The sequence below is a fragment of the Hibiscus syriacus genome, unplaced genomic scaffold (genome assembly GCF_006381635.1).
Source record: "Hibiscus syriacus cultivar Baekdansim isolate YM2019G1 unplaced genomic scaffold, ASM638163v2 tig00111718_pilon, whole genome shotgun sequence".
Classification (NCBI taxonomy): domain Eukaryota; kingdom Viridiplantae; phylum Streptophyta; class Magnoliopsida; order Malvales; family Malvaceae; genus Hibiscus; species Hibiscus syriacus.
This window is the reverse complement of record NW_024063161.1, coordinates 171236-193004: the sequence shown is the minus strand read 5'-3', so window position 1 is coordinate 193004 and position 21769 is coordinate 171236. Positions and strand designations below refer to the sequence as shown.

The 21769-nt window shown below is 34.4% G+C and overlaps 2 protein-coding genes and 1 pseudogene across 4 annotated transcripts; 1 reads left to right on the top strand and 2 right to left on the bottom strand.

The window, feature by feature from the left end:
- Window positions 1-6862: 6862 nt before the first annotated feature.
- On the top strand, window positions 6863-9385 carry LOC120168292 (annotated as a pseudogene).
- Window positions 9386-10457: 1072 nt separating this feature from the next.
- LOC120168290 (protein WEAK CHLOROPLAST MOVEMENT UNDER BLUE LIGHT 1-like) lies at window positions 10458-14883 on the bottom strand. 3 transcript variants are annotated; one of them, XM_039177068.1, is made up of 3 exons: window positions 14802-14883; window positions 12593-13422; window positions 10458-12408 (listed from the first exon to the last, which is right to left on the bottom strand). In XM_039177068.1, exons 1-3 carry the CDS (start codon window positions 14872-14874, stop codon window positions 10555-10557), a joined length of 2757 nt encoding a protein of 918 aa, XP_039032999.1. In that variant the 5' UTR covers window positions 14875-14883; the 3' UTR covers window positions 10458-10554. The 3 variants fall into 3 exon arrangements, with proteins under 3 accessions (XP_039032999.1, XP_039033000.1, XP_039032997.1); XM_039177069.1 differs by having other exon boundaries at window positions 12593-13425; window positions 14804-14865; XM_039177066.1 differs by lacking the exon at window positions 14802-14883 and adding an exon at window positions 14182-14385.
- A 5157-nt stretch (window positions 14884-20040) lies between these two features.
- On the bottom strand, window positions 20041-21053 carry LOC120168285 (BRI1 kinase inhibitor 1-like). The gene has a single exon (XM_039177063.1). It carries the CDS (start codon window positions 20953-20955, stop codon window positions 20041-20043), a length of 915 nt encoding a protein of 304 aa, XP_039032994.1. The 5' UTR covers window positions 20956-21053.
- Between the last annotated feature and the right edge of the window lie 716 nt (window positions 21054-21769).

Here is a 21769-nt window from a genome sequence, read left to right as displayed (position 1 = left end):
TATTATTTAGATTTTTTATTTAGGTTAAGTTTGCACTCTAGCATTTTTAGGATCATAATTAGATTTTTTTAGCATATTTTACATCATTTGCATATTAGCAGTGAATTGTTAGTACTTAGGATGATTTTAATGTTTCTACCGCAAAACGAATGTTGTGACATTGTTAATGTTATAGTCGTTGTTGAGCACCGATGCTGGACTAGATTACCGAGACGATGTTTTAGTATTTCTAAATCACCATGCAACTTGAGAAATTTTATAAGTTTACAGTTATTTACAGGTGCTGCAAGATAAGGCTGAAATTTGAATTTTAAAAAGGAATTATCATAAAAAAGGGATTTTCCTATTGATGGAAAGTTTAACTTTAATGAGTTGTAAATACAATATTTTTCTCAACACTTTATGAAAAAAAACCTTAGCCGCCTTTTTTTTTTTCTTATACCATTACCATGGTCGTCTAAGCCATTCATCAGGGAGTGTACCAGCAGCGTGGAGCAACCATGTAGTAGCAATCAATTGGAATTTAAGCTTTCCTTAGTATTTGATAACTGTCGTTTTGCTATCAAAATAATTTCGGTTTTTTAATATGTAAAAAGTGAGAGTAGTATAGAGAAGCAGGGTCGATCCACAGGGACTCTTGTGTTTCTGATTTAGTGGACTTTTTGATTTAGAAGAAGATATAATTTTAGATAAAGATAAAAAGATAAGAATAAAATAATAAAATAAATAATTAAATATAAATATTTTAAAATGGAAGATAAGGATAAAATAATAATTATAACAAAATGATAAAGATAAAATGGGGGAGTTTTTAAATTGTTTAAAAAAATAAAATGAGATAAAGATTAAATAAACATATAAATAAATAAAATAAATTGATATAAAGAAAATTTATGGTAAAAATAGCCTCAGGCTTTAGCTTTGCCTCAAATTTCTCGAATCATCGAAATAGATTTTTACTTCAAGATTCATGTCGGCTACTTGTCTGCAAGGACAAATCTTTGTGACTATGCTTTGTATACCGAATATCCAAGTGCACTCTTAAATTTCGATTTGTGAGTTGATCTAAGCAACAACAATATTGTAGATCTCTAAAACGTTGAAGTTCAAAAAGCTGCCAACTTGATTATGTTGTTTCAATAATAACTGATTCTGATATTAGTTTCCTCTTAGCAAATAATTTTGCTAATTGTGTTCACATGAAGTCGAATGTGCTTCAATAAGTCAATCCTTCCTCCCACGTTAACCATAACAAAATCTAGACCAACGCCGACTTTTAGTTTTGAAAATCTTTTTTATTTGAAAATAAGCACAGAAAATAGAGAGATATCTAAGTGATTTAAGTGCCTTACAATTCTCACATTTGAATTAAGTCTTCGCTTTAGCCTTCGACTTAAAATAAAATTAGCTAATCATGACCAGATTCATACTTAGCATATTTGAAAACAAAACTTAAAAATAAAATAAAAATTTTCGAAAACTTGAAAGGAAATAAAAGAGAGAATTTTATAAAGCTAGAGAGAATAAGAAGAATAAATTCTCAGTTGTTGAGAGATATGTTCTAGGCTTACCCTGAGAGGGTATTTATAGCCTTTAAAATCCTAAAAACAAGGTAAAGATAATCCTAAAATAAAGAAAATAAATCATAATTAAAATACTTAAAACTATTTAAACTAAAATACCTAAAACAAAGATAAGATAAAATATAATATTTAAAGTAATATCATAAAACATGAGTTTAATTCAAAATCGAATTGCAGAAATGTGTGGTTGATCCATTCATTCATCTAGAAGCATTGATTGAACCTTCTAGAAGGTGCTGACGTCATCTCCTCGTAAGATGTTTCATGCCCACTAATCCAGCTTTGATTCCGAAAATAAAAAAACTGCAGAATTCTGTCATTTTAGTGCAATTTCCAGAATCTAGCATCATGCACAGAAAATGAATCAAAACGAACAAATAAGCCAAAAACAATGATTACAGAGCAATTTAAAAGCTAAAAAATAGCTAAATAAAGAACTTATCAAATTCCCTCTCACTTATTCAATGCTTGTCCTCAAGCATTCATCAATTAATACATCAAAATCATAAGTTGCCATCTTCAATCCCATGTTATTCCTCAAACTTAAAATCAACTAAGTCCATGACATTTTCCGAATTCAAGTTACAATCAAGCGAAGACATAACTAAGAAAATTTAAAGTAAGTAAGATATCTCAATTAATTACGAACTTCAATGAAACACGACTCAATACCTCACAAAGATTTACATATCCGCTCAAAGTGTTTGGGGTAAATGAAATTGCTCAAACCGGAACTAACCAAAATGTTACCATAGGCTTGGAATCCAATCAAGTCTTCACTACAAAAAGTGAACATAATGCAATAATCAAGTGGTCTTTAAACAATGTGTAACGGGGCTTAGGTTAGGGTAGGGTAGGGGAAAAGGCCATGGTGATCGGGTTAAGTACCAATACAATAGATTAATACAAATAGGAACAATCCATGAACTAACATGAATCACAATAAAAGAAGGAAAAAGAATAAATGAAAGGCAATTGAAAAGATAATTTTCCTTCTTTTTTTCTCTCTGTTTTTTTCTGTTCGAAACAGTGAACATTTTTTCTTTTCTTTTTTTATGTTGTTCTAAACAATGAATAGTTTTTTTATTTTTTTTGTAGAACAAGAGTGATACAAGATCTCAAGTCTCGGTAAGGGTGTGAAAAGAGAGGAAAAATAAAAAGAAAGGCTTCAGGTTTAATTATGAGATGTAAAACAAAGGAAGAGAAATATGCTCAAATGCGGTTCACTAGTGGATATATAAACGGGTAGCCTTTTTGGGGAAAATGGGTTTATCCTAGGTGCCCCCATCACATTAAAACATTATGTTCAATATGTAGTCTTGATATGCATTGTGATTACAAGTTCTAGAACATCCTAATTAGTCCGACACACTCAAATCAAACAATGAGCAAGAAAGAAAATGTATGCTCGTTAGACTCAAATCTTACAAGAAAAGTTTATATGCACCGAGTCAAGTTCATCTCTATTAACAAAAGCATGAAATATCAATACTTAAAAAAAATCACCAGCTATAACAATCATCATCATGCAAATCAAATTATATCAAAACATGGCCACAATCCAAAAAAGTAAGAGTATAAAATGAAGTTCAAGAATAACAACCAACGATCCCAACACATCAATATCAGAATAACTCAATTTCAAACAATCAAATAAGTCAAGGAAAAAAATTGGACATGCTTATCCTTCCCCCTCACTTAATCCGTTTTGTCCCAAAACGTATATCAAATTTAAAAACAAAGAGAGTGAAAAGGAATACTCCCCAATATAGTGGCGACAGCGGCCACAGCCACGTCGAGACAAGCCCGGCGAAGATAAGAAAGAACCTCGGTAAGGTTGGTTTCAATAGTGTCAAGGCGACCAGACACGCCTTGCATCTCAGCTTGCATATCCGGCTGGGAGCTGGCTGTCGGAGGTGGTTCAATCCACCTCATGTACACGTGTCGGGAGATACAATGTGGGGGGGCAGCGGGAGTGCCTGCGAGAAGTCCCATTGAGTCCAAACACCTAGCATCAAGTGGATCCATGTCAAAAGCATGAGTAAAATTCACAGTGTCAAAGGTCGATGGAAATATACAGGATGCTAAATGTGTAATATAAGGTCCAATGATCAAGGGTCGATTGGTTCGTACAACTCGCGCGAAGGCTTGAGCGAACCAATATCCTAAATTTACCTTGTATGGCTTGCATACACCATAGGAAAAATAATTCAACCTTACTTAAACAAGATGTAGTATCATTAAGACCGAAATAATTATAAGCAAGGAACCGATGTATGTAATGGAGAGCGGGGTCGTGAATGTGTCACGCCTTTGTAATGCGTGCATCAAATTGAACGCCTGCCAATCCTGTAAGTGTTTTATAAGCCATATCAGTATCGAAGTCCTGCGAAATCTCACGTAAAGATGTCAGATAATCATGGTCTGCGACATCAGTCATAAACCCCATAGAGAAGTTAAATCATTTAACGACATCAAAAAATATTGTCCTATCAGCCGAAAAGAAATAACATCAGGTGTATTCATAGAAATGGAACAATGCTGCAGAAAAATAAAAGTGGTATAAAAATTAAAAACTAACTCGTAATAAGTGTTAAGTGTACAAGATGGAATATACTTGTAACATCCTCAATACCGGGTTAGTGATTAAAGTGTAAGATTTTAAAATGTCAGTGATCAAATTAAATTAATTGAAAAGTGAAGGAATTAATTAAAAGATGTTGGTGTAGGATGAATTATTAAGTGAATGAGAATTAAAAGGTAAAAGGGTCATTGAGCAAAGGTAATAATTAAATAATAGATAATGGGTATTATAATACCCAAGTGAAAGAAACAAGAGCTTCCAGATAACTCTTGATTCTTCTTTCTTCTTCTTTTTCTTCTTCAACGTGTAGAGCCCAAGCTAAGGTGAGTTTAATTTCTCTTGATTAATCCTTCAAATTCAAGCATGGTTTTAATTATGGAAGCCTTAAGAAAAATTATGGAAGGGAAAAGAGGTGAAGAAACTCAAAGAATTGTAAGTTAAGGGAGATTAAAGGTTAGAAGCCATTGAATGAAATATTGGATTAAAGGTCATAATAAGAATTAGAAGTTGGTTTTGACTTGTTGTTAAGCTAATTAAGAAGTATAAGGTGATAGAATTAAAGTTATAACATGTTGGTATTTGAGTATGATTCTTGAATATCATGTAAATGATAGAATTCTGAGTTTAAGGAAGTGATTATGGAGTAGAAACGAGTTTAATTATATGTATGAAAGTTAGGAATATTAATGGAAGTGAAGTATGAGGTATGGAGCTGAAAATAAAGGGATTTTTGAGTTCAAAAATGATTTCTGGGCTAGGGGAATCGGTACCCATTCAAAGGGGTACCGATACCCTCTCAAACGAGAGAATTCTAGAATTTCATGAGGGTATCGATACCCCCTAAATGAAAATAGAAATGTTGATTTCTTAAAGTCGTTTAAGCTTTTAGTATCAAATTTTAAGGTTAGATTTTGATAGATTGCCTTAAATTGTATATTTGTGTAGATACCGAGCCTAAATCAGTTTCGAAATGTTTGGGAAGTAATAACGATCGAGGGAAAAACAAGGAGATCTAGGTGAGTGCGTGAGTGCATATGCATAGCATGATTATAGAAATATACTCAATTCTAGACTTGTGATATATCTAGATTTTATATTTTGATACATGATCATATTCTGTATTATGAGACATGACATGAATTCATATAAAATGCATTATGTGACATGAATATGCATGAAAAGTTATATGAGCTATGTGAAAAGGTAAGAATTTACATGTCTATGCGATATAACTACGTGAAATATAAAATCCCATGTTATGTAGATGAGAACTATAGGTATAGTTGGCATGCCAAGGGTAGAGGTCTACGCGGTCCTTCGGGACAAAATTCTACGCGATCTTTCGGGATATATATATTCTTTGGAACATGTGTAAAGTCTTGTGAGACACATACTTGATCCCTAGTATATGTATATGATTCTTAAGGAATTATATGTGGTCCTTATGGACATTATTATATGGCACTACGGTGCAATTCTACGCGGCAATTCGGTATATTTATACGAGCTGTGGTGACAGCATAATGCACAACCTCATAGTACTCACATACCTTAGGTTCTCAGTATGGTATCATGGGCTAGTAAACTTAATAAGTTGAACTCATGAATGTTAATTTGATAAGTATACAGGTATGAAACATTATTATGGTTATTGCATTGAATAAATATATATATTATCTACATACTTCATCTCATGTTGACATTTCCATTATATTTCATTGTTATTATTATATTGCCTCACTAAGTCGATGACTTAGCGTGTGAGTGTTTCACACGTAGGATCCGAGAAAGTAGACGAGCAAGGTTAAGCAGCTGGACAATATTACTCCTGCAACCATCAGATCAGAAGCAACTTAATCAGTAGGTCATTTTGTTATGTAAATGGAAGTTGGCATGTAATTAAAGGGTTAAGTTGTGTATGCTCTGAATATTTTAGTAAACTTATATTACCATATGTATATTATCTTACTTTCTTAATATAAGTTCCAATATTTTTTCTATTATTTGTTAAGAGTTGTGTTTTAAAAGTCAATGTAATATCTCTGACTCATATCCGGGTCGGGTACGGGTTGGGGTGTTACAATACTTGCAAACTTAAAACCTACGATCACGAATGCTATCAAAACTCCTTGAGTCATCACCATCAAAATCGAGATAAGCTTGCAACAGCTCCTCGGGTGGTACAAATAAGTTGCATTAGTGACATGTGACATCATTTGATTGAAATACTACATTTATTTTAATTTATTAAAATAATGACAAAATTAAGATAATATTTAAATAACATGGATCAAATATATGAGCAAAATATCACTTCATCTAATATGTTAATGAAAATTAACCCGTGATAATCACATCTTAATTAAAAAAAAACGAAAGTGACCATATATTAATTAAATAAAAATAAAAATGACTATATTTTTTAAATCAATAAAAAATAGACAAACATAAACAAAAATAATCAATCATAAATTATATAGTTTACTCGTTAAATAATTAAAATAATGATTAAATATAAAATTTACCCTTTCCTTTCCAAAATTCCCCTAACGTGGAAAAGCCGACAGACCTAAAGAGTAAAAAACCGCGATTCCTAAATTTTCAAAATTTGGAAATCAGCGCTCTTTGCTTATACCATTTCTGGTTTCATTTTTCCCCTTTGAAACCCCCCCCCCCCCAACACACAGTCGTCACACACACACCCCACCAATTTTTTCTCTAAATTCACAGTTGAGTTCTCTTTCAATAGCAATGGGAGGTGCTCACAGTCGCGAGGATCTGATTTCAGACTCAGATGAGGAGGAATATGAAGAAGAAAACGAAGAAGAAAATTACCAAGATTCCAAAGACGAAACTCCGGAAAGATCTTCCTCGGGTCGGAGACCCAAAACGCCGTCCTCTGTCGACGAAGTGGAGGCTAAGCTCAAAGCCCTCAAACTCAAATACGGATCAGCCCATTCCCAAAACCCATCTCATAAAAACGCCGTTAAGCTGTACCTTCACATAGGCGGTAACACCCCTAAAGCCAAATGGGTCACTTCCGAGAAGCTTGCCACTTACTCTTTTTTCAAGACATCGAAATCAACGATCAGAATGGAGGGGAAGATGGTGAAGAGAGTGAAAAGGAGGAAGAAAATGGGGAAGCTTGGTGGGTTTTGAAGGTTATTAACAAAATTAAAGTGAAAGTCGGGGTGGAAATGCAGTTGAAAAGTTTTGGAGATCAACGTAGGGTTGATTTCGTGGCCAAGGGTGTCTGGGCTATGAAGTTTTTTAGTGATGAAGGTATAGGAACTTTGTTAGCAAGTTTAATGAGTGTTTGTTTGAGAATACATATGGGATTGAGTCGAGTGATGCTAACAAGGTCAAGGTTTACGGGAAAGATTTTATTGGGTGGGCCAAGCCTGAAGCTGCCGACGATTCCATTTGGGAAGACGCTGAAGATGCTTCGTTAAACAGTCCTCAATCTGCACACACTGAGACCAAATCAGGATCTCAGGGAGGAGTTTGAGGAGGCGGCTAATGGAGGGATTCAAAGCTTGGCCTTGGGGGCATTAGATAATAGTTTTTTGGTTGGTGATTCAGGTATTCAAGTTGTTAAGAATTTTGCTTACGGGGTTCACGGTAAAGGTGTTTATGTGAACTTTGCCCGTGGGAATCAGCAGAGTGCTTCAAAGTTGGTCCATTCAACACCTAAGAAGGCTCTTCTTATGAAAGCTGAGACGAATATGCTGCTGATGAGTCCAATGACTGAGGGGAAGCCTCACACAACGGGGCTTCATCAACTGGATATTGAGACTGGGAAGATAGTTACTGAGTGGAAGTTTGGGAAAGATGGGACTGATATTACAATGAGGGATATTACAAATGATAGTAAAGGGGCGCAATTGGACCCTTCAGGAGCCACATTTTTAGGATTGGATGATAACAGGCTTTGCAGGTGGGATATGCGAGATCGAAATGGGATAGTTCAGAATCTGGCTACTAGCAGCACCCCTGTTTTGAATTGGGCACAAGGGCATCAGTTTTCAAGAGGGACTAACTTCCAGTGCTTTGCCACCACTGGTGATGGCTCTATTGTTGTTGGATCTCTTGATGGGAAGATTCGTTTGTATTCAATCAATTCTATGAGACAGGCAAAGACAGCTTTTCCAGGCCTTGGCTCACCTATCACTCATGTCGATGTTACCTTTGATGGGAAGTGGATATTGGGCACAACTGATACCTATTTGATTCTTATCTGCACCCTTTTCACTGACAAGGATGGTAAGACAAAGACTGGTTTTAGTGGGCGTATGGGGAATAGGATTGCAGCCCCAAGGCTGTTAAAGCTGACTCCTCTTGATTCACATTTAGCTGGGGTTAATAACAAGTTCCGTAATGCTCAATTTTCGTGGGTAAGCATACATTTCCTCTCACTTGCTTGTGCTTTTAGCTGATGAACATCATATTAGAGTGCACCTTGTAGATATGACTACTAACCATTTAATTTGGAATTAAGACCTTAGTTGGCAGAATATAATCTGAGTTATTGCTTGTATAGTGGTGTTATTTTACATCCCTTGATTTTTTATTCCGTTGCCAAGAAAATGTAGTTCCTTAGCATTAATTTATTGAATTGTTTGTTGTAGAATCATGAAAACTAGCCTTTCATGAAATTTCTTGGTTTAGGATCTAAAAGTGATGATGATGATGATGATGAAACTAAGTGAAAAGATTCCATTGTTGCTTAATAGATAATTGAACAATGTTATCAATTGCTCATTTTCAGGATTTAAGAACTGCTATTTTTGTGATTTTCTTAGTTCCATGAACAAATTCTTTAACCATGTCTTCTACATTGCATAGGTCACTGAGAATGGAAAGCAAGAGCGCCATCTGGTTGCAACAGTAGGCAAATTCAGTGTAATATGGAACTTCCAACAAGTGAAGAATGGGTCTCATGAATGCTACCATAATCAGGAGGGTCTGAAGAGCTGCTACTGTTACAAGATAGTCCTTAAGGATGACTCCATCGTCGATAGTCGTTTCATGCACGACAAGTTTGCAGTCACTGATTCTCCCGAAGCTCCATTGGTTATTGCCACTCCTCTGAAAGTTAGCTCCTTCAGCATATCTAGCAAGCGATGATGGCATGCTCGGATAACCCACTGTTTTATTTGGTTACTTTCCAATTGTTGCTGGGGAAGTCTCCACTGCAATTTACACGCTCTTAACTTTATTTTCCTTGTTAAATGAGGTTTCTTTGAAAGTGTTTTCTGCAAGACTTATTGCAATGATATTGCTGTTGGTAAGTTGATTGTCCGTTGTCCTAGTATTTGTATTTTTTTATCATTGTGTTTTAGTTCTAAATACATTAAGCAGCCAGTGCCTTCTAACTCACAAATGTGAATGCAAGTTGGCAAGACTTCGTTACAGGATTTAGTATCTATTAACAATGTTACAACATTTTTTTAAGTAGATTAACCTTTTATTTTATAATTTTTATTGCACATCAGAACCAATATATATTAAAATTAAAACAAATATAAAATCTTAAGTGAAAATTTTATAATTATAAAATAAGTGAACAATTTTATCAATACAAACTATAATTGCAATATTATACATTTATCTCACTATTTTTTTTCTTACTTCTAGACTTCCTTTTCCATTTACATCACTCTTACTGTCCTACACTTTTTTTACACTCTTACTACAATGAAAATTTCCACCCTTATTTATAGATTTTAATAGCAATTAATTATTGATATATATAAACATCTTAATTATTAATCTTATAAAAGAGATTTTCTATAGATAATTCTAGAGATAATATTAAATATTAAAAATATTTAAATTATTTATCAATATGTCTAAATATATATTAGAAATATTTTTTTAATAATAAATATTTAAATAATTCTTCAAAATTATCTTAAAAGAGAGAAGTTAATGAATATTTAACATAGATCTATAGTTGACGCTTTACACACATTAATTGTGTGTATATGAGATTTTAACTCCGAACAATTTAAATCTGGATTACTTGATTGTCTAATTTCTTCGTTGATCTAATTCAATTTTTTGTTTTGAAAAGACAGTGTTAGCAATTTCCTGTGATAAGCATAACAAACAAAATACTTAATCCCGTTAAGAAAAATAATCATAAGAAACCATTTACAAGCGTCTCATAGCCTATACAGAACCATCTTTATTACTTCCAGAATCAAGATCCCTTACCCATACAACCCCAAGAGTATGTTCTCAACTTTACCATACATCAAAATAAATCAATAGAATTTACTCTCAACGAGTAAAAACCTGTCAAATCTTATAGAATAATTATGGATACTGTGACAACCCAGGAAAAAGGGAGGTAAAATCTCAACAGATATAATTAACACCACTTCATTGACGGCTTACGTGGGACTTGGATGAACTTAACTTCTTCTTCCTGGACAAGAACATTAAAATCTTAGGGAATAATGACTTTTTCTTTACAACTTGTGGTTCCGGGGAAGATTGAGTTTCTGTGTTATTCCGATGATCATATACCTTCGGGCTTGCTATAGTGTTGGCAGGAGCAGCAGGTACAGGTTCAAAGTTCTTCGTTTCTTTCTTTTCCTCGGTACTTGCCCTTGGAGGGTTTTCTTCAGTAGCCTTTCGCCGCTGCTCATGTTCAGCCCTCCACCTTCTCAATTCTTGCTCCATGCCTAACTTCCCTTCCTTGGCCTTCTCAGCCTTCTCCGTAGCAATTTTTAGTGCTTCCTTTCTTTCAGCCATCTCTCGAGTTACTTCTTTCAGGTTTTCCAAGCTTCTTGACTCAGATTGCTTAGCTACCTCAATTTGAGAAATGGCAGCTGCCACCCTCATGTTGGCCTGCTCCTCTGCCTCGTTTGCACGTTTACTGAGATCATAATACTCCTCTAAGGAAAGCGTTACACCAGCTGGTGAATCAACCTCATCGGTGCTTTTAGCTGATTCACTCTCTTGCAACGCTTTGATTGCAGCTAATGCCAACTTCTCTGAAGCCTTGGCAGCCTCTATCTCCTTTTGAGCTGCAAGTAATCGACTCTCCATGGTACTTGCTCCGGCCTTTAATTGAGCCGCTTCTTCCTTTGCTTTACGCAGCTCTTCACGAGCCATTTCGGCAAATGACTTGGCTTCATCAGCCACTTGTGCTGCCTGCTGCAGTTGTTTGGGCAGCTCTACCATTTCTTCTCTGGCCTCTTTTTCCTTCATCTGGGCTACGACTATTTCTGATCGAGTCTTGTCCAGCTCAGATTCCAGAGAAGAAACAACAATCGAAGCCATACCTTCTCTCTGCTTAATGTTGGCAAGAGCAGACTTTTCCTTGTCAAGCTCTGACTTCAATGAAATAGCAGCCACCTTCAAACAATCCACTTCCGCTGTTGCTTTTTCTATCTCGACCTTTATGTCTTCAAGTTCCTTCTTTAATGAAGCAATGAAAGCGTGCACATCAGTGTGAGTTCTTGTCTCTGATTCCTGTGTCTCATTATTGTGGTGTCTATCAGTTTCCTCCTTAAATTTAGAATCCATATAAGCAGCTAATTCAGCTTTCAAATCAAGTAGCAGTGCTGAAGCAGTGTCTAGCTCTGATTTCATATCCTTTGCTGAATGAATTTGCTGATTGAGTTTCTGGAGCTCCTCTTCAACCTGTTTCAGTTCCTTCTCCCAATGGTGCATATCTTGGTCTCGGGCCATGGCTGCTCCAATCCTTTTCTCTTCTGCCTCCAAATGGGAAGCATGCGCAGACTCTAAGGACTCCTTAGTGGCAATAAGCTCAATAGTCAATTCCTCTGCTGTCTTCTCAACCTCTTTCGAAGCAGAAACAGCCTCTTCAGCTTTCTTAACAGCAAGATCTCTCTCATTCATCAAAGAAGCATATTCCTTTTTTGATGCTTCCAACTCTTCTTTAACAGATTTAAGTTCCAAAACTGCAGCTGCATGCCTGGCTTTAGCAACCTCAAGCTGTGCCCTTGCTGCAACACTAGCCTCATCAGCGATCCCTTGTTCCATCTCCTCCACCCTTAGCTTAGCAAGTTCAGAGTCTTGTTTTGCCTGATTCTCTTCAGTTTGTGCTCTCTCTAGGTTTAGCTTGAGCTCTTCTATTAGTCTCCTTGTGCTGTGAAGCTCCTCTAATACTTTCATTTTTGCCTCTTCAGCATCCTCTGATCGTTTCTTATATTCAGGCATCTCCTCCTGGACTTTCACAAACTCTTGTTCCACAAGTTTGCGTCTCTATAGCACAAAAATAAATTTGAAGTTTTAGTGAAAAAGAACGGCAGAGAGAAAAGAATAATTTATGATGATCATTATTAGTTATAAAGACAGAACAAATTCAAGACGAGCATCATTCACTAGACATGACAAAACTATATTGCAGCAGCATAGATTATATTAACGCTACTAATAATGAATATACCTCCAAAGTTTGTGTTTTATGAGCTTTCCAATCAACAATTCCTCCAAACTTGGAAACAGCCTCTTTAACAGATTCAAAAGGTGAAGCTGTATCAATAAGTCCTCTATTTAAATCAACTTGCTTTTTGTGTGTAGGGCGAATAGATTTTGGGGATTCAGCAGCAGAACTGATAATCTTCGTATGAGGCAGAGTAAGATCATTCATTTTGGCTAAATGCTCCTCAATTTTAGCATCTCCTGCCATAGAGTCATTGACCTTAGGAGAGAATGAAATGACGCCATTTTCATTCTTAACAGAAGAATTGACAATAGAATTGGCTTCCTGAGATTGCCTTCCATCAGAAACACCATGTATAGATCCAACAGTAGCTCCGGCTGGTGCGACATGGTCATTTTCAGAATCTCCAACCTTCGGATTGGAAGCAGGAGGAACAGCTTTGTCCTTGATAAGTGCAGTGCCAGTGGAACTAATATTTTGAGATGGTTGCTCATCAGAATTGTCATGCATTCCCCCAGTCCTAGAATCTTCCACCAGTCTACCCTGATGATCGGTCTCAGTTTGATCAATTTTAACTGATGAAGTTGAAGCTGCGCTATCTGTTCTACTGTCTTCTTGTCCTCTAATTTGGTCATCAGAAACATTTTGTAAAGAGGCTGGTTTAGAACTCTCCATTACCGGAAAATGACTTTCATGTTGTTTTGTCCCATTACTAATTGAAATTGTTTGACCTTCACCAGAATTATGGTCCATATCTATAGGCGATGAAGCAGATTCTGAATGAGGCATCTCTTCTGCTTTTACATTCTCCATATTTGAAAATGACAAGGTGTCTGAAATCAAGGAAAAAGAAACCATTCAAGAGACGGGAAATATAAATTGACAAGAAATCATTGCTTAATCCATCTAATTCCAGACAAAACAGCTGACATGAAAATCAACAATTATATGTTTAACATATAAAGTAACTTTCAGCAAAACCAATCAATGTCTGCAACTGCATTCATCTATTGTATATCCTCAATTTAACAAATTTTGAAAAAAAAATCTGGAGCAAGAGTTGACAAGCATTAAAAATCAATTGGAACTTGGAGCAAGAACAGATTGTCATCACAAACTTGTTTTACCTCTATGTTTAAGCAAGCACGTACAGTATCACAAACTTGTTTTACCTCTATGTTTAAGCAAGCACGTGCAGTATCGATATACAGTCTCTTATCAGGCACAGATTTTTTAATTTGAGATTCAATCAGCAAATACCTCAACAACAACTAATGACACCAAAGAATGAACCAACAGTTTCAAAGAACATTAACGGAGCAGATATTGAACATCTCACCAAATTTAATTTCATGCAAATGCTCCATTCCAACTAGACGGAAAAAGACACCACAATTTTCAAATCAAATCTCAATTGACCCGTAAAACAGAACCCTATAAATCATGTACACCTACTTCAGCCCCACAATTAGAAGGTCCGTCAATGGTACAGACTAGCAATGTAATAAGCAAATAAACTTTTCCTAGATCATTCATCTGCTAAGAACACGTAACAAAAGTTTCATATTGCTAAATCAAATACGCTCCTTTACCTTGAATGAAATTCAAACTTAATCCCGAAAATTTCACAAGTCGATACCGACACTTAAGATGCATCAAAATCCAATCCAATTCACAGATTAGAACATATCCATCTTCAATCCAATTCCTTTTGTCATGAGCAGGTAAATCACTTGATTTAATCATGATTGAAGATATTTACTACTATTTTCAAATAAAAAGATTGCTCCTTATCCAAAGAGTGATAAGCATGATAATAATTTGAGATAAGGAGACTGATTTTTATCTATAAAATCTCAAATTTGATTGCTAAAAGTTCTGCAGAATAACTTAAAAAGAAAAGAGTGAAGGAAAGCTCGCAGCAGGATAAAGAAGCTAAGATGTTAATTAAGACGTCAAAACAGATTCGAAGTCTCGATTGTTTCTGCCAGCAAAAAGAAGGAAAATAAATCAAGAGTCAACGTTGTGATAAAAACTCCAACCAGCTCAAACACCAGCAATTCAAAATTCTCAAAGCTTCATTCCCACAGCAAAAGGGAAAAAAGATCTGCTGCTTAATCCATAATTAAAGCATCGATTTGATAGAGATTAATGGACAGCTAATTAATAAACTTCATTTAATAAAAAGGAGAAAGAATGGAAAGGAACTTACGGGATTTCCCAGAAACAAAAAGACTTGCGGAGACTCGAAAAGTAAAAGTAATAATTAAGGATTTTTTTAACATTAAAGAGGGACAAATCGTTAATTAATAAAAAAGGGCCTGAATGAAACTGGGAAAAATAAGGAATAAAAGGCGGAAGGAAGACACGTGCCAGCCAATCTATTCTCACCTCTTCTTACGGGCTAGATACCAGTGTACTTGCTCTCTTTGTCGACATATTTTTCGTGGCTTAATATCAAAATATTGATTTTCTTGACAAGTGTTTAAATTTATTTTTTAATTTATTCAATGTATTTATTATTATAAATATTATTATTTTAGACATTTGATGTTGTAAATGTTATTATTTTATGTGTTTGATATTATAAACGTTATCACTTTAAGTGTCTTGATTTTAACAATCGTTAAGAATGTATGTTAAATGACACGTGACACAAACTTAAAATATTTAAATTTTTATTTTTCTCAACAAAAAAAAATCCCCGACTCTTCTCCCCTCGTGCCCCCTTTTCCCTCATTTCCTCCGTTAATTTCCATGGCCAAAAGCCAGACCGTCGAATAAATGGCCGATCAAATGATCGGTTTCCAAAATAGGTTAAACGGTCGATTATCACGATCGATCAAATGAATTAAATGATTGAATATTTGAGATTTTAGGATTTGGGATTTGAGAATTTTAGGTTTTGAAATAATATTAAGAGTTGTAATCGGTTAGTGGGTGATTGACGGCGTCTAGGTGGCCCGTTGCCGGTGAATTAGTGGTCGAAGATGATTGGCGGTTGGAGCAAATGGGATTAGAATAAAATATTTTAAGAGTTTAGGGTTTTTGGTATTTTAAAAAAATTGGGGGTTTTTTCAAAAATAAAATATTTTTAAGTTTTTTTTAAATAGGATTTTAAAATTATAGATTGTGGCACGTGGCACTTAACGAGCTCTTTTAACTATCTTTAGAACCAACATACCTAAAGTGGTAACGTTTGTAACGTCAGACGCCTAAAGTTGTAACGTTTACAATGTTACTCACCTGGATGAGTCGAAAAATAGTTTATGCACATATTCGAGAAAAACAGTATAGTTTGGTAATTTTTTTATATTAAGCCTATTTTTTTATTACCGTTCCAATGTTTCATTTTGACTAATCCGAACTAACCCACATCGCACACCTAGTTTTGATAGGTGAATCTCCCAGCAGAAATTTTTTAAGTATACAAAACTTCAAATTTAAAATCTTACTTAAATAATATCAAATCATTTATCATTTGAACCAACCCAACCCTGGTTAGTTTTGTCTACATATTTTCGTTTAATTTCAAGTTGTATGGTATATATACCTCATTCTAGCAATAACGTCTCATTAAATTTTTATTTTAGTAAACTATTTAATAAAACATTTATATATTTTAAATATATAATATCATATATAATTTTTGATAAATTATCTAATATGACACTTGAATTATCATTTTATGTATTATTATAATAATTATAAAATTTCATTCGATTGACACGACACTTATTAATATTATCAATTTGTGTTATAAAGGACACAAATAATAGTTTAATTACTACACTAACGATATCAATCTAGGTATCACAAAATTACATGTAACGACAATTTATGTATTATATTTCGTATCAGACATATTAAAGTTAAAGTCATTTGGATAAAAAAACTAGATACAAATTCAACAAAAAAAATTGTCATAACTTATTATTTTAAATATTTTATTAATTATTTATAATTAAATCCAACATTAATTTTTATTATTTATTATAGATAATTTAAGACCAAAATTATTATTTATTTATCTTATGTTAGTAATGGATATGTATTAGTTAAAAGATTAGATCTACATTCATCCAAATACATGTTTATCTAAAATTAATAAATTATTCCTTTTTCATAATTTAATAATTCACACTCACTTTCTTTTTTTATTTTCTTATGATTTTATTTTTTATTGAGTTGAATTTGAATCCTTGATCATTCTCTCTACATCTTATCTTAATAAGTATTTTAAAATTCCTTGCTCAAATATAACTGATAAATTGAAGTCAAAAAAATAAAAGATATTAAATGGCCATTAAATAAAAAAATGAGATTGAAAGAAAAATAACTAAAGAGAGTGTAGGGAATTTTAAATGGCCAATAAATTAGTGAATTTTATTTTACTATTTAAATTTTAGTTTTTAATTTGAGCTTCTATTTAAATTTAATTTTAATTATATAATATTATAATACATATTAACTCTATTTTAACGAATTTTTCTAACTATTTAGGATATACATACATATCTTTTCATATTCTTTCGATATTATTATATTATTTAATAAACCAAATATTTTTTAAAATTATAAAATATATTTATAACTTTTTTTAGGACAAAATATAGATGACGGTGTAAATGAGTCTAAGAATCGATGAGAAGATAAAATTTGTAAAATACTACGGTCAAAATATCAACTTTAATAAAATGCAAAGTTTTCTATAGTGCTAGAGGAATATATGTGGTTCAAATGTGATAAAAAAATAACTTAAAATTGGGAGATTGAAGAAATAAATAAATTATGTAAAGTTAAACTTAAAACGATTCCTTATTGCAAACTACTAAATTTTCCTGTTGGTCCAATGAAACAGACACATCATATGACCACAACACTCTCTCAATGTCTCTTTCTTTTCCCTTATAATTGATGGGAAAAGCGAACCACTCAATGAGGTGATTCTTTGCTCTTATATGTTTCACCTTTCTTTGCTCAATGAATTTTTGTATCACTGCTTCTATTTTCTCAAAAGTTTTATGTTCGTTGTTTGTTACAGTAACTTTCTTCTGGAAAGTTTGAAGTGAAACAAACCATGTCCTAGAAATAAACTAACATTCCATGGAACAGAGCTGTGCTTGCTGCACATTGTTTAAATTTCCAATCATGGTTTTTCTTGAGCCCCGCAGGCATCGCCTTTTTGTGGGGCTTCTTTGTTTTTCACGCTGTTTGAGAAAAAGGAATTCCCAGGTGGTCAACTCCATGCTTTCAGATATAATCATCCCATATTAAAATCTCAGTCAATAAAATATTAGTTTTAACTTGTTTCAGCAATGCAAGCATCATTCATGTGTATAAACTTAAGGATGGCCCTGGAATAAGAGGGGAGGAAAAAGGAGGGGAGAAACCAAGACAATTGCTGTCATCATTACAACCTATCATCATCCTCATTACACGGTCTTGGGCTCTTAATCTTAAATCTGTGGCACTCAAATCATGTCTTTGATATTAAGATCCCAAGTACACTGTTGAACTTGATTGCATATGCAATTAGTTGTGTGCTTGATGCTTTTTGGAGAAATTTCTCAAGCAGTCAAGTCATCGTAAGTGTCCCACATTGATACCACTTGATATTTTTAGGGCATCTGCCACCAGAAATGGTATTTTGTTCCCTTTTGATTGCCTTTTCGCTTGTAGGGACTGAAAATTTGAAACCCACTGTGCTCTTCTACTTTAGCTCTACTCCCTCCCTATAATTGCTAACTTTTCCTTTTTCCTGTGGGGCTCTTTTAGTGTTTGATTCATGGGTAAATGCTAAAGAAAGAAAAAATTTCAAGCAAAATGAACAGATGAAAAAAAGATAGGCTTGATGATGATGGGTTGCTCTTTTTACTGAAAATGCCGAGGCTAACCATGATTAGCATTTCAGTAGGAACAAGCAGAGGATGCCAATAATCACACTGTTTGAATTCATCAAAGTCCAGGAGGGATTATGAAATATAAAATGCTGCACTAAACAATATTAAGAATATGCAAATACATCATAGATGCCATCTCATATTTGACATTCTTGAATCTGGAATTTAACAACTTTAACTATTTATTTAATGCAACAAACAAATCGTGTGAAGAATCCTCAAAATCTTTGACCTTCACATTGTGCTCAATTTCATCAAACTACATATGACATACTCTGCACAGTAAAAGGCAATAAAAGAAACAATTTTTCATTTTAAGATGTTGAAATTTATCAAAGCAATCATCATTTTTATCTTGAAACTAATCTCATACTCCTTTATGTATGTACCGTTTTATACACGGAAATATTAATTATATATATGCAGTAAAAAAGAAAAGAACAAAAAGCTAAAATAGCTTATAGAAGTTGAATAAATATGAAGAGAGGGAATTCAAAAGTATGTGATATAATATCGGAACGATGATTATCGGCAAATAAATAAAACGATTGAAAAGAAAAACAAAGAACACTGGATTTACATGAAAAACCCAAAAAAGAAAAACCACCCAAAAAGAAAAAACTACGAGTAGAGGAGAATAATTTCACTACTATAAAAGATAAAAATACAAGAGGATTTTAGTGAAAGAAAAACTTGATTTCTAAGAAAAACTTGATTTCTAACTTTGACCCTTAGTATATATTTATAGGGATAGATACTTGATTACAAAGGAAAATTAAATAAAATAGAAATCTACTTTAATAAAGTTTTCTACTTTTAACCAAGCTGGGTTTCATACTTTCCCAATATTTATATATTAATTAATTTGTGTCACTTTGAATTCAAGTCAAACTCTAACAAATCACCACTTTAACATGAACACTGAAAGTGCAAAAGTTTCGAGACAACACACAAATTCAATGTGACATCTAAACTCAACAAAAAAATAATGTCATTTCAACGAACAATTTCTCTACTTCTTCCACAACACCCCTCAGAGGGGTAATCTTCAGTAACGGACACTGATCAAGTCCAAGTTTTTTCTAGGCTTGGATTTAGTCTTCACATTGATATGATTACCATAAGTGTCAACTTTGCTCACAAATGTTTCACCACGAGCAATGTCATGCACATTACGATCTTTACGCTTTTCCTCACTCATCTATTGTGTTTTTGACTTCTCATTAAATCTTTCTATTGCATCGTTGAGATATAACTGTGCAAGAACATCTCGAATCTTCACTTGTCATAGGGAGAATATGGTGTTTTTATCCAACAGCGAAATATCATACTTCATTTTGCTGTAATCTTGAACCCGAAGTTCTGATACCAATTTGTTATAATATCAGAATGATGATTATCAACAAATAAATAAACACGATCGAAAAAAATAAAGAACACCAAGATTTACGAGAAAAATTCAAAAAAAAATCTAAAGAATTTTACTAATATGAAATAAAAAAAAACAAGAGAATAGAATAATTTGATTTCTAACCCTATTTATAGGGCCTAACATTTGAATTTATCTTCCCCTTCAATGGAATTCTTGCAATGAGCAATCGCAGCTTGAATTGCAGCCTGCAGCTCCTCCATTGTGCTGTCACTTGTTGAAGAAGAGTAACCCGTTGTTGCAACAAGAAGACCACTGTTTGTAGGTGATGTTCTCATTGAAGCCGGCGCTGAATAAAAATCTCCTCTTCTTGCTCTCAACTCTTTCTCTTTGTTTATCCAACTCGAGCGAGGTTGCCCACGAAGATGGCGGTTCTCTCTCCTTCCTCTGAAGAACAACAATGGCCGAACCATCCTCACGTACCTCTTCAAAACATGTCTCAAGTCGAATCTCATCTTCGTCCTGTGCTTCTCTTTTTCTTCTGTTTCTCTAACGCCACGCCCTTTGTGGTGGTGCCACCTTGTTAAACCGGATAAGGAGAAAGACTTAGACTTTGTCCTTCCTTTTGCTTCAACGTTGTGGGTTTGATGGAAGTTACCAACTTTGCCATTGCGATGGTTCTTGTTGTTGCTTCTGATATTGCTATCGTTTTTTCTTCTACAAGTGGTGCAGCTGGGTTTATCGGGTTTCGGATCATCCAATAACTCTCTTACGGGAACGTTGCATCCATCCAATGAATTCGTAGAACAACGTGGAGACACCGGGAGGTGAGAAAGGAGGTGGAGAGGGAGCAAATGACCGTGAAAGAAAATGTCATCTGCTGGAGTCAAATCGATAGCCATTGAAGGTGGGGTTTTGGTTTTACCAGAGACAGTGTTGGAGGAAGACTGGAGAGAGACGACTGTGAAGGAGAAATCATGAGAAGGAGAGGAAGAAGCTGAAGAAGCTGAAGCTGGGGATTGCTTTTCTGCTGACCCTTCTTGCTTTTTGTCCACAACTTTCTCCCTGGTTTTCTGCTCCTGATAACCATTCATGATTTTAATTAGACTAATTCCACGATATCTGATTCAGTATCTGAAATGAAATAAAATTATTCTCAGTTGAGGTGGTTTGCTTGTGTGTGTGAGGGAGAGAGAGGGTGGGGGATAAGGAGATTAGGAGGCAATATGGAGAGAGAGAGAGAGAGTAAATGGGACATATTTGATTACCTTTTTGCATTATTCTTCAATAGATAGAAAGGGTGGTGGTGGCGGTGGCCATTTGGAGGTGAGGTGAGATTGAAATATTTAGCAGATTAAGCATCAAAAAAGGTTGGTAGGTCATTGTCAAATCCAACAACTGATGCAAGGAAATCTAGATCGCAAACATCCAAATTTGCCTACAACAGGTTGGTGGAATGGCAAGGCAAAAACTTTTATTCTGAGCTGTTCTGCCAATAAGACGGGCGAGGGCCTAAAAGAAAAGGAGAGTTGAATCATGTTTAGATACACTACACTGTGCATACAGAAATATGTGCGTTCATTTCTAGAGGAATCTTAGAAAGTTGGGATTGGAATATAGTACCAACAAAACACTGTTATCCTTTCATTTCTTTTACCGGAAATAACCTATCCTCTCTTTCTGCACGCCAGTTAAACATGGGGAGAAAATAGTACGTTCATTTAAGTTATCGCCTTTGTGTAAAACGAGATTTCAGCAATGCTCACCTGTCATCCTGACATGGAAATGATGTCATTGAGAGGTATTAGCTGAGGCCTCATTTCATGCCCCGTGGACTTCAACACTGTTTCAAGTCCGAATCTGCTAGTTCCATGGTTCAACATACACTTTTTCTTAATCAGTTTCATA

Excerpts from the sequence above, each read along its gene's own strand:
- LOC120168290 (XM_039177066.1), bottom strand. The coding sequence starts at position 14,335 with ATGATTAAATCAAGTGATTTACCTGCTCATGACAAAAGGAATTGGATT. Across the intron at positions 13,423-14,181 it reads AAGTTTGAATTTCATTCAAG|ACACCTTGTCATTTTCAAAT; the intron begins GTAAAGGAGCGT and ends CCTTGATTTCAG. Across the intron at positions 12,409-12,592 it reads ATAAAACACAAACTTTGGAG|AGACGCAAACTTGTGGAACA; the intron begins GTATATTCATTA and ends TTTGTGCTATAG.
- LOC120168285 (XM_039177063.1), bottom strand. The coding sequence starts at position 20,955 with ATGAATGGTTATCAGGAGCAGAAAACCAGGGAGAAAGTTGTGGACAAA.